The 13,502-nt window shown below is 43.7% G+C and overlaps 1 protein-coding gene across 1 annotated transcript in view; it reads left to right on the plus strand.

The window, feature by feature from the left end:
* Positions 1-13,502, plus strand: part of KAT2B (lysine acetyltransferase 2B) — a 93,183-nt gene that overhangs the window by 23,776 nt on the left and 55,905 nt on the right. The window contains 1 exon segment of the mRNA XM_037524983.2: positions 6,176-6,302. Coding sequence (XP_037380880.1) covers positions 6,176-6,302 — 127 coding nt within the window.

The following is a 13,502-nucleotide window of genomic DNA, read 5'->3' on the forward strand; positions in this document are numbered from 1 at the left end:
TTTCAGCCTCAGCTTTCTCTTCTGAGTAATGGGAACAGTTAATACACAGAGTGAGAGAAGAACAAGTATGTAGCGTCTTTCTCATTTTAAGTGCTTTTTTTAAAAAAAAGATTTATTAATGCATACAAAAACGGGTACGGGCCAAAGGTGTGGGGGGTGAGAGGATTCACTAGAGACAGAGTGGGGAACAGAATAGGCGATCTACTGAGATACACAGCTGAGGGGAGCAGTGGGCAATACAGGAGAGGTCTTCTGTGCCGTGTGGGTAGCTCCCTGGTGCCATGTGGATAGCTCCTTCGTGCTGCACTGGCTGCAGATAGCTTCACAGTGCTGTGCTTAACCCCTTGCACCATCAGGGACACCATCATTTTAGGTGCTTAATTCATGGTGGACTCACAGTTTTATTCCATAAATTTCCTTTTGGTGTGTTCCTGCTGTGGGCCATTCCTGTCACTAATTTTCCAGCAGATAATGACTGTGTAGTATTTTAAGCATGACAGAATCCTGCTAGACAGCCTAGCTGTCTTTTCCCTGTTTCTCTGGCTGTCACCCAAATATCTTCACACCCCATCATGCCCATGCTCACTCAGCAACCTTAGTGATCCTGCTCCTCCGTGTCTCTGTCATCTGAGTCTCGATCTTGTGTTTGTCCAGTTTGGTTTCCTTCTCGTCATCTATCCTGGCTTCTGCATAACTATGACAAAGTCTGTTGCATTTTCTTGACCTCTAACCCCGCTTCCTATTCTGGAAAAAACCTTTTTTCATCCCAGGCATGTCAAGAGCAATTCTCTGGCCTTTTGATCTTTCTTGGTTCTGCCACTTTGGTGGAAACTCACTCTGGGAGAGATGAAGTCATCTGGGCACCTTCCCCTCCTGGCGCCTGGGTTGCAAGTTGCTGCATCATTGACATGGCAGCACGCTCCCCAAAAAGCTGGCCTTTAACTGGTACTTTGTTAAACCTCAGGGCCAGTGCCCTTGGGAGTGAGTTCATTTAGCAGCTGTCTTGCCTAATTAGGGAGAAGAATGGGTAAGGTGCTCTGAAGGGAGACCTCTTATCTTGAAGAAGAGTGTCTGTGCTTGGACATCCTCGGGAAGGGAGATAGGAGGGCAAGGCCTAGGGCATGGTGGCAGCAGCTTGCAACACTTGGCCTGAAATGCTTTGCTGGCAGTCAAGGATAACAGCAATGAATGTTTTTTAAAGGACTTAGTGTATTCTTTTTAGTAAATTGAACCATGAGGCTCAGGCATATTAAAACATTGGAGCACTTGGGTTTCCAAGGTTCAGTGGTGCATGTCCATACACATGTAGGTAGTGATTTTCATATCTTGCCCAAGAAAAAGAAAATCTTCAAAGTAGTCAGCAGAGATCAAGTGATTTACAGACCTCAATGGGGTATGGCAGTACCATTTAGAACCACTTTGGAAATACTGGCACTGTTCATTTAGGGGCCAGAGTAAAGACTTTGGCTTTGGGGATAGAGTTTCTTTTCTTTTTTTTTTTTTTAAAGATTTATTTATTTATGCATACAAGAGCTGGGGTACAGGCCAGAGGTGTGGGGGGAGGGTGAGAGAATTCACCAGAGACAGAGTGGGGAACAGAACAGGCAGACTGACGAAATACACTGCTGAGGGGAGCAGTGGGCAAGACAGGAGAGGTCTGCTTCGCCATGTGGGTTGCTCCCTGGCTGGCTGGGGATCGAACTCACGCTGCAGAGGCTGCAGATTGCTTCATGGTGTGGTGCTTAACCCTTGCGCCACGAGGGAGGCTCTGCATCATGACTTTTCCGGCAACCCAGTATTTTGTATTTTCAAGGCAATCTCAATGGCAGCAGAGTTGGTGCTGTGTGGCTGACCAAGCTTTCATATTTCTCAGTAATTTGCCTTGTGTTTTCTTCTCTTCTCTCCCCGTGCCTTCATTCTACTCTTTGTTTTCAGGGAATTTTTAATGTAATTGGAAAAAGTTTTAGTGGTTCTGAGTAGAAGAAACCAAAATGCACTTAGTAAAAGCTGCTGGGATCCCAAGACTCAGTTGAGGCAAGAAAGTCAGCCAGCAAGGAAAGAAAAGTCCTTTTCATAGTTACATTTTTTAAAGCATTGATGTTTATTGTTGGTGGACTTCATTAAGCACTTCAGTCACAAGTGGTTTAAATAATGTGGCTAGCATTGGTGTAGGATAAGTGGAAGAGCAAATTTTAATATTACACATCTCCCGATCATGAGGTTTGTGACCCACCCTTTTATCAGCACCCCCCCAAGCACACAACAGTTCTTCTCTGTCCTGTTAAGGCAAGAAGGGAGCATACACTTAACTTTTTGGGTTGATTACTTCAAGTTTGTTGCAATAATGAAGTTAAAATTTAGATCTTTAAAAACCGATATTGTCTTCTCCAAGAATCACAAGCTTGTTACTTTTGGGTTTGGACCTCTGTGAGAGTGTGTGTGTGTGTGTGTGTGTGTGTGTGTGTGTATGTTGGGGGGAGTTATAAACAACCCCCCAAGGAGAAAAGTTTTGGACCCTTATATTCTTAAATGTGGTTTGTGATAAGTTTGTGGTTTCTACCCTCCCTCCCCCACAACTAATTTATTCTGAGCTCTGTTACTAGCCTTGGGGTTTTTCTGGAATTATGTTTTCCTCTCAGATGAATCAATGTTAAAGTTATCAAGCAACCCAAGAGCTGAATACTGCAGAGAACACGAAGTACAACATGAATGTCTGTTCCTCTCCCTGACTTAAACCCCCCACCCCAAATGTATCTGTAGACAAACCACATAGATATGTATTTTAATTCTTATTTATTTTTTAAAAATAACATCGGGTCATGCTGTGTGTTGTTCTATAGATTGCCTTTTCTGCCATTCACTAGGATGTGGAGAGGCTCCATGTCGGGACTAAGAGTTCACTTTAAAAAATTGCTTTTACTCTGGTTCACAATACTGTATGTGACTCAGGCATAGGATCTCACCTCCTCAGATGGGTGGCCCCACAGCACACCCTCCTTTAGGGTACCCCCAGTCTTTCATCATTGTTCATTCTGCCTTCTCCCTTTATTAGCTTTTTCCTTGATCAAGGTGGCATAATAGTCTGCAGTACTAATCCACATAGTTTAATACATTGTTCTCTTTGGGATCAAATTTTACATGACATGTTTTCTTTTGTGCTAATGGACAAATGTCACGGAGCTCATGTGGCCGTTTCTGGGGGAGAGCTTCCTAGTAGTGCAATGGTTGTGCCAAAGGGCGAGTGCATTGCAGCTTGGCTTCTGGAAGGCTGGACCAGTGCCTCCTCCCACACTCTGTAGTCCAGGGCACCTGTTTGCTCACATCTTGGTCAACTTTGGGTTTTATCAATAAAAAGTTCTTTTATTTTTTTGCTACTCTGATTATTAGGAGGAAATACATCCCAGGGCTTTTGATTTTTTATTTCTCTATTTCTAGGTACTTTGGCTAGGTCAGTTTGCCAGTAACATACATTTTTCTTTGAATCACCTTGATTTGTCATTCCCCTCCCATCAGATTATGCTTTTTTATTGTCTTATAGTTGATCTTTATATATTCTGGGTGTTAGTACTTTGATATATGTAGTTACAAAGCATGCAGTCTCTCAGTTGATCTCTATTCATATATGTATTGCTTAATTTGAGAATTGATATCTTTATAATATTGTGTCTTCCTATCAAGAATAATGTGTATTTGTTCATTTATTCAATCCTCCGTAGAAAGTTGAAGTTTTTTTTTATTTAATACTTAAATACTTCCTTGAAGATTTGTTTTATTTTTTTTTTTTAAATTAAGCCTCTCTTGCTGGCAAAGTAAACATTTTTTTTTTAAAACATCTTTTTTTTTTTTTAAGATTTATTTATTTATTTATTCATACAAGCACTGGGTACAGTCAGAAGCACGGAAGGGTGAGAGAATTCACCAGAGCCAGAGCGGGGAGCAGAGCAGGCAGAAGGACCGGAGTACACTGCTGAGGGGAGCAGCGGGCGGCAGGAGAGGTCTGCGCGCCATGCGGGTCCCTCCTCCAGTGGCTGGGGAGCAGCCGGGGATCAAACCGGTGCCGCGGAGGCTACGGGCAGCTTCGCAACCCAGCGCTCAACCGCTGCACCACCGAGAGGCCCCTTGAAGATTTGTTTTAAATAATTTTCTGTGTCTTGCTGCAGGTATTGCCTTGACCTGATCCTGTATATTTTTTTTAAGTTTTTTTTTATTTTTATATTTCCCATACAATTGCAACCCCCTGATTTTGACCCCAATCTCTCCTTTCCCCGCCTCCCCCGCCCCCCAAGTGTGTCTCTGGTTCATAGTTGTTTGTTAATTTTGATTTTTTTCTTTCTTATAGTTATTCTTTTTCCTGGTCCCTTATTTAAGTTTTCTAGATTCCTGCTATGAGTGAGACCATCCGGTATTTTTCTTTTTCTTTCTGGCTTATTTCGCTGAGCATGGTCCCTTCCAGCGCCATCCATGTTGCTGCAAATTGCATGTGTTTATCTTTTTTGAATGCTGAGTAATATTCCATGGTGTATATGGACCACATCTTCTTGACCCAGTCATCTATTTTTGGGCATTTGGGTTGTTTCCAAAGCTTAGCTATTGTAAATAGTGCTGCTATAAACATAGGGGTGCAGGTGCTCTTTTGAATTAATGTTACTGTGTCCTTTGGGTAAATACCTAGGAGTGGAATTTCTGGATCATATGGAAGCTCTATTTTTAGTAAGCTGAGGAATCTCCACAGAGCTTTCCATAGTGGTTGGATGATCCTGTATATTGGATGATCCTGATGTATGTTCTCTCTGGGTGATTGTGTATATGCAACTCTTTCTCTTTCCTTCTGTTTTAAAGATTTCCACCAAGATCACTCAGTCTTTTTTTTTTTTTTAAGTGTAAGTGCACATTGAAATTTTTTATTTTAAGATTTATTTACTTATACATAGAAGAACTGGGGTATAGCCCAGAGGTGTAGGGGGTGAGAGGATTCACCAGAGACAGTGGGGAACAGAACAGGCAGATTGACCAAAGTACACTGCTGAGGGGAGCAGTGGGTGAGACAGGAGAGGTCTTCTGCGCCATGTGGGTTGCTCCCTGGCAGACTGGGGATCGAACTCGTGCTGCAGAGGTTGCGGATAGCTTTATATGTTGCGTCTTAACCCCTTGCGCCACCAGGGAGGCCCTGGACCAGCTACATTTTAAGTGCACAGCAGTCACATGTGGCTCGTGGCTGCCATATTGGACAGTGTGTATAGAAGGCTCTCACTCAGAGTGAGTCTGCATTCCAGTTATTCTAACAATTAATATGCTGGTTTCCCAACCACAGCAGATTGAAGCAGTAAAAAAAAAAAGAAAGAAAAGAAAAAAGGGAGAGTGATGGAATGGGAAAGATAGAATTATAAGTGGCTGGAGTCTTTCGAAGAAAAGCATCCACACCTGTGTGGGGTGGGTTCTCCTTCCTGAAGCACCCTCTGCGGTAGCTTGGTAAAATGATGATGAATAATTGATATCTTTCCGTGCGTGTCCTGCACTTCATAACCTACGGTACCATGGAGAGGCGAAATGATACTCACTGTCCTCCAAGCAGGTAGGGATGTGTGAAGAATCTGTGGGAAAAGTTGAGGAAGCCTTCTATGAAGTGTCCTAAAATGAAAGTGGTGTCGTACAGGAACTCGTCATGAGGCTCTCGTCATCTGGAAAGCTGGGAGCCTGTAAATGTGACTTTACAGGGGTGTGTGCCTCCTTATGTCTCATGATGGTGAAGTTTCAAGGAGTTTCACGTCTGGTCTGTGGGGCAGTGCTGTAGCTGCAGCCTTGGAGTCTGAAGGCTTCCGTGGTGGCCAGGGCGCCAGCTGTGTTCCAGAGACCCCTGGAATCGGGCTTGTTGCTTTGGGATGATTTCCGGATGGACTCTTTTGGAACTGACCACCCTGTGGACATTTGCTTGTAGCAGCGGCACCAAAATACGTGGGGTTGCATTTGAGCTGCAGTACTTAGATTCTGACCATCAGAACAAGCTCCCCCCCCCCCCAAAAAAAAAATGCCTGAATCATATACCCTCTTTGCCTTTTTTCTTGTTCTTGTTCCTAGAATGGGGAGGGAAGCTGGCATAGTACGTGTACATTGTTCTCATCTAAAGCATCTAGTCCAGTGCTGTCTGTAACATTTCTCTCTCTTTTCCTTTTTGCAGGCTGAGGAGACTTGTAAATGTAATGGCTGGAAAAACCCCAACCCTTCTCCCACTCCCCCCAGAGCCGATCTGCAGCAAATCATTGTCAGTCTCACAGAATCCTGCCGGAGCTGTAGCCATGCCCTAGGTGAGTCCCTGAATCTTTGAGAAAACTAATGTCATTGCTGCTTGAAATGTCTTCTTATTTTAAAGATTTATTTATTTATGCATACAAGAGCTGGGGTATAGGTCAGAGGTATGGGGGCGGGGGTGAGAGGATTCACCAGAGACACGTTGGGAGCAGAACAGGCAGACTGACTGAAATACACTGCTGAGGGGAGCAGCAGGTGAGGCAGGACAGGTCTGCTGCGCCATGTGAGTAGCTCCTTGGGTGGGGACCGAACTTGTGCTGCAGTGGCTGCCAATAACTTCACAATGCTGAGATTTAACCCCTTGCGCCACCAGGGAGGCCCCCTGTTTGAAACTTCTGACTCTATTTCGTGGGTCAACCAAACTCTCGCTTGCTCTTTACTTACCTCTCTTGGAGGCAACAACAAAAGTGATTCCTTCATTTCATGAATTCGCTGGGGAGGACTTCATGTGAGACAAGCTCCGTACTGTTTTTTGGGCTCCTTATCTGTCTCTTCCCACTTGTCCCAAGAGCTGGGTTGGACCTGGGGATTGCCAAATAAGATGAAATGCCTCTGCTGAGCTGGTGAAAGTGTGTCATGACCCGATTCATTCTCATGAGGGCCTGAAGCTCTTTGATGCCCAGGGCTGGAGCCCCAGTCATTTGGTTCTTTGTTTCCTTATTTTCCGATTCCCTGAGTTGTTGTCTGGAAGTGCTTCATTTTATCTTCATGTTCTCTAGTTTCCTGTATCTGGTAGTTCTTTCTTCACTGGGCTGGTGTTCGGTAAATGTTTACTTGTGTTTTCCCTTTCAGCTTTCTTATCTATCCCTGCAAGAGAATTATTGTCTCTGCCAGAGTTACTCAACACGACTGCACTAATTTGTCCTATGTCCTCACACTAGTTTTGTGAAATTTTTAATTGTATTTTGTTTAAGTAGATAAAAGTTAATGGGTAATGAGTTTCCCCTGGTATTATTTTTATTTTTTTTAAAAGATTGATTGATTGATTGATTGATTTATACATACAAGCACTGGGTACAGTCAGAAGCGCGGGAGGGTGAGAGAATTCACCAGAGCCAGAGCGGGGAGCAGAGCAGGCAGAAGGACCGAAGCCCACTGCTGAGGGGAGCAGCGGGTGGCAGGAGAGGTCTGCGTGCCATGTGGGACCCTCCTCCGGTGGCCGGGGAGCAGCCGGGGATCGAACCGGCACTGCAGAGGCTGCGGGCAGCTTTGCAACCCCGCGCTCAACCCCTGCGCCACCGGGAAGGCCCTTCCCTGGTATTAAAATTCCAGTTCAGAATCCTTAAGTATTATATTTCTGCTTTTAGTTACCCATTATATCAATGACTGTCTATTTGTGTAGTTTACTGTCCGGTATTGCAAGGATATAGCCCTGGAGAGAATAGTCTTACTAATATACTTTGGTTTTAACCACCTGACCATTTTTAAGTGGGTGACTTCTTTTTGCCATTATCTCTTTCTCGTGCTTCCTGCTGATATCAAATGGCTCAGCATTGGCTTTCGGGCTAGTATGGTGGTAGGTTGAATCTGAAGTTTTATTTTGTACTCAGCTGGAGAGTATTTCCATACTTATAGAGCAAAAGAAGAAGATAATGTGATCTTCCCAGGAGATTATTGCACTGGAGTAACCTTCTGGAAAAGAAAATAGAGACTACAGATATCACCAAAGATATAAACACACTAAAAATTACATCACTGCATTGTTTTAACTGGTGTCTCAAATAATGTCAGTTCTGATTTTTGAAGCAGCCAGTGAATGCCTTCTCGAATTGCCTCAGGAATCATATGCAATAAACACTGGGCTCCAGATCTTGGTCAGCCCTGAGTATGAACTGTATTTAGTATTGATTGGGAAATCCTGTTATCCTACATCAATTAAAACAGAGGCTTCTTTCTTAGTGGAGCAGATTGTTTCCCTTCCGAGCATGTAAACACACATGCATGCCCAAAGGCAGAAACATTCTTGTACAAAGAAAAGCCAACTTTGTTTCCTTTTATGTTTTTTAACGAGCTTTGAAAACAAATGCCCTTACTTGACAATGGATAATCAGGAATGGGGGGGGGTACATATCCTTTTACAACTCAAATCCATGCCAGAAATTTAACCTACATGTGAATTAAGGTGTACCCTCAAATTAGGCTAAAAGGATAGTTATTATAGCTTTATTCATGATATTAAAAGACTAGAAACAATCCAAGTATCTCAATGTAGGAGATAATTGGTTGAATCCTAACAATCTATATTCTAAAATTAAGTATAGCTACTAAGGGCCTCCCTGGTGGCGCAGTGGTTGAGTGCTGGGTTGCAAAGCTGCCCGCAGCCTCTGCGGCGCCAGTTCGATCCCCGGCTGCTCCCCGGCCACCGGAGGAGGGTCCCACATGGCGCGCAGACCTCTCCTGCCGCCCACTGCTCCCCTCAGCAGTGTACTTCGGTCCTTCTGCCTGCTCTGCTCCCCGCCCTGGCTCTGGTGAATTCTCTCACCCTCCCGCGCTTCTGACTGTACCCAGTGCATGTATAAACAAAACAAACAACTAAATAAATAAATAAAACATGCCTCTATTAAACAAAAGAAAAAGTATAGCCACTAAAAAAGATGTATTTTCTAATATTGAAAGACATTCTTAACATTATTAGTGAAAAAGATCATGAAAGAGTTTAATTGGAAGTTTATAGTTTAGGACCAAATTATAGGATCCTCTGTCTAGTAGGAGTTCCAATCCTGGCTGTACTGTGTGGCTATAAATTGGGGCATATTATTATTATTTTTTTAAGTTTTATTTATTTACGTATACAAGAACTGGGTTGTAGGCCAGAGGTGTGGGGCATGAGAGGATTCACCAGAGACAGAATGGGGAGCAGAAAAAGCGGACTGACTGAAATACACTGCTGAGGGGAGCCAGTGGGTGAGACAGGAGAGGTCTGCTGTGCCATGTGGGTCAGCTCACTCATGCTCTGGTGGCTGGTGATAGCATGAGAGAGCTGAGACTTTAACAACCCTGCACCACCAGGGAGGCCCCAGGGGGGTCATATTATTTAATCTTAATGGACTTACAGTCTTCTCAGTTTTGATTTGCATTTAACAATAGCATCTGCCTCATAGGCTTGTTGTAAGGGTTCAGTGAGGTAACACATGTAAAAGTTTTAAAAACAGGCAGCTTTAGAACATTTCTTGGCCAGTCAGTGTATTCCTGTTAATAATTATTGGTTATTATTAGCTCTTTTATTAGTAACAGTTGACAATATATCATTTCTTTCCCTGCACTCAAGAGATAGGTACACTGTCTAGTTTAAGGGAGAAAATGATGTTTATAAGTAGGACTATTAGCTCCCAGAAGCTGAAAACAGGGGGAGCCCCATTTCGGGGCCTGGAGATCTGGGCTGCAGGAACGCATGGACCTTCTGTTCAGGACATGAAACTGTTCAGGACATGAACTGGGTGATTCAGCTCCCCCACCTCTCTCCCATGAGTACTGGTTCAGGATTGGAATCCCCAGAGGAGGCGATCTGATTGGCCTAGCACCTGTCACGTGCGATCCTTGGAGGACTGCATGAGAGGCGATCATTCCCTAGGGCAGCATGCTGACTCAAGAACAGCATCACAAATATGGTCTCCTTTTATTAATATATCTGAACAGAAGAAAATCTGGAAAGATGTATCTTGAGGAGCAGGCAGCGATTTTCTCAGTATATTGGGGTTACAGGTATTAAAAAAAATATTTTTCCCCCTTGTTCTGTCTTTTCCTTCCTTCCTTCCTTCCTTCCTTCCTTCCTTCCTTCCTTCCTTCCTTCCTTCCTTCCTTCCTTCCTTCCTTCCTTCCTTCCTTCCTTCCTTCCTTTCTTCCTTCCTTTCTTCCTTCTGTCTTTAGTCTGCATTCTTAGAATTGACATGTCTGCATATTTTCTAGTTCTCTTGGAATTACTGCTGGAATGCCATGATTTATTTATTGATCTTAAGTAGCAGGGCCCTAGAAGCTCTGTTTTTGAGATTATGTCCTTCCTTCCCTCCTCTCTCAATAAATCATTTTTCATGGACAGCTTCAAAGCACATGTAACGTGTAAGGGTAACAGGAATACTTCAATAAACCATCCCGTACCTAACTTTGAAATTATTAACACTTGCCAATCCCCTCCTTTTCTTTGCCAGAATATTTTATGTAAGTTCCAGACGTCTTATTAGTGCAGAGTACTTCTTAATTATTACCAACAAAGCAGAGGTTGGCATCTAGGGAATCCCAACAAGCATCAAGCAAGCTTGAATTTTCAAATAGATTTCTGCCTGAGTACCTGTTCTAGTTTCACAGTCCCTATTCTGAGCATGGCTAATTTAGTCCTCAGCAATCAGACACATGTGTTGATATGTAATGTTCCTGGACCTGTCAAAACAGAATCTTTTTGGCTCATCAGCTGAGATGATGTCTGTTCTTTGATTTGCTGTTGGGTGTCTGTGGGCTCAGCCATACATGGGCTTTTGACAATGAGCTCTGGGTTGTGTGGCCTCCTGACACTTCCCTGCTCTGCGTCCTTGGTTGGCGATCGTTTGATACTCCCCTGTGTCTCATGGGTCGACAGCACAGGGCTGGCAGCCTGATCAAGTGGAAAGAACATTCATGGGGAGTTTCAAAATAAAATTTCTAGTCCTGGCTCAGTCATTTATGAAGTCCTTTAGCTTCTTTGCAGCTCAGTATCTTCATCCACAGGATGAAATAGTTCATCTGGACCTCACTATACATGAGTAAGGAGCAACTTTGAAAGGAAATGACTCCAAATTGAGTTGTCCTGTGTTAAACACATGCCAGGTTTCGAAAGCTTAGCATGAAAAAACATGAGCTCTCTCATTAGCCGTGATGACATGTTGAAATGATCCTATTTTGAATATACTAATAAAATAACGTTATAAAAATAATTATACCTGTTTCTTTTTTTGGTGTTGAAAAAGTTACAATTACACATATGCTCATGTTGTAATACTATTGGATAGGTTGGCCTAGAACATTCTGTCCATCCTCTGAAACGAGTTGACATTTGGCATTGGTACAGTAGATTCAATTGATAAAAATTTGACAAAGATTTCTAACTTAGCACTTCAGTTGGCTTCTTTTAGTATTCATAAAAATCCATTAGTTTGGGTCTACTTGTTTAGATAGCAGTCTGTTCCTATGACCAGGAAAGGAGAAGACTTGGCACTGTGATCAAAACACAGCTGGAGTTTTTGTTGTCCTTTTGCAGGCCATTATTCAAAGTGGGCAGAATATACTGATTATTGAATTTGATTAGTGGCAATTTCTTTGTGGTTTTGTGTAGAAGATTTTTGATATTTCAATACCATTTGTTTTTTTCTGAGCCATATCTAGGTATCTGTACATGTCTCTGTAAACAATTGTGGTTATACCTACAGTAGCTTGTTACTATGGTAACCTTTGCTTACCTACTTATTTACGGTAGAAACTTTATAAGGCAAGTAAAGAACTAGAATGAACAATTTTTCGAGAGCTTATTTCTTGTGAAGGGACTGCTAGTATTTTCCTCAACGACTGTTTCAGACATTTAAGTCATAGGCAAATTATTTGACCCAACACATTTTCTTTGGTCTTCCCACATTTGCATAGATGTCCACCACTTAATCACCTACACTCCCCACCACCCCCAGTCCCGTTACCATGTACTGTCAGATGCCAGATGACATAAATGTGTTCCCAGCTGTACAACGATACTGGTCAGCATAGTCCCCTTGGCTGGTTTTTGTTCTTTTTTTTTTTTTTTTTTTTTTAATAGAGGCATGTTTTATTTATTTACTTGTTTATTTGTTTGTTTTGTTTACACATGCACTGGGTACAGTCAGAAGCGCGGGAGGGTGAGAGAATTCACCAGAACCAGAGCGGGGAGCAGAGCAGGCAGACTGACGAAGTACACTGCTGAGGGGAGCAGCGGGCGGCAGGAGAGGTCTGCGTGCCATGTGGGACCCTCCTCCGGTGGCCGGGGAGCAGCCGGGGATCGAACCGGCGCCGCAGAGGCCGCGGGCAGCTTCGCAACCCAGCGCTCAACCGCTGCGCCACCGGGGAGGCCCCCTTGGCTGGTTTTTGGATGCCACCTTTTACATAGAGGTTTTAGAACAGTCAGGAGCTGTGGATCTGGTCCAGCAGGAGTTAAAGAGGATGTACCTGGTAATATAGTCCCTGCTCGCCCTGATACACATTACTTTTCCTTACCTTGCTCACGTCATGCATTCTTGTCCACTTTTCCTCCATGTGCCTCTGTCTAAACAGGACTGCCCAAATTTAGGCTTTTTTCTCTAGAATATTTATTTTTATTATTAATTTTTAAAGATTTATTTATTTATGCAGACAAGAGGTGGGGTATAGGCCAGAGGTGCGGGGGCGAGAGGATTCACCAGAGACAGAGTGAGGAGCAGGACAGGTGGATCTACTGAAATACACTGCTGAGGGGAGCAGCAGGCGAGACAGGAGAGGTCTGCTGTGCCATGTGGGTTAGTTCCTTGACTGGGTATCGAACTCGTGCTGCAGTGGCTGCTGATAGCTTCATAGTGCTGAGACTTAATCCCTTGTGCCACCGGGGAGGCCCTCTCTAGAATATTTAAATGTTTTTATATGGCTGATGTTATAATTTTATTGGACTGAACTCATGTAAAGGAGTCTTCATCTTAAACATGCCTTTCCTCCATTCCAGATCTGAGATGACAAAAGATGAAACCACTTTAAAATTATGAATCTTCTGTGGCATTGTCCTTTCAAATGTTTTCATGGAGGGAATGATTTTCTAGTCTTGAGCACAAATTCCCATGAACAAAAAATCTCTTTGAGCAACTTTAAAATCCTGCCGAGGCCGGGCTGTTTGCTTTCTTTCTAGTCCAAATGAGCAGACACGTAAGCTGCCTGGCCAGCTGCTCCCGCTTACCCTGGGGCATGCGAGGACTGGCCCTCTGTCCTTGGGAGAAGTGCAGGCTGCCATACACAGAGCCAGAGCTGAGCGAGGGCCACAGCGCATGGTAACAGTGTCCTTCCTGTGCCCTGCCAGGGGGCAGCTGCACTGTGGCTCTTGGCAGCGGGTGATTGGAGGGTTGCTCTGTTGCACACTGGATATCTGCAAGTCTGACAGCCTGAGAGATGCCAAGGTACACCCTCCTGGAGAGATGTGAAGAGAGCAAAGTCTTCCCTGTCCTCTCACACTCGCTTTTCCT

This window comes from Talpa occidentalis, unplaced genomic scaffold (genome assembly GCF_014898055.3).
Source record: "Talpa occidentalis isolate TD23 unplaced genomic scaffold, MPIMG_talOcc4v2.1 talOcc4.10, whole genome shotgun sequence".
Classification (NCBI taxonomy): domain Eukaryota; kingdom Metazoa; phylum Chordata; class Mammalia; order Eulipotyphla; family Talpidae; genus Talpa; species Talpa occidentalis.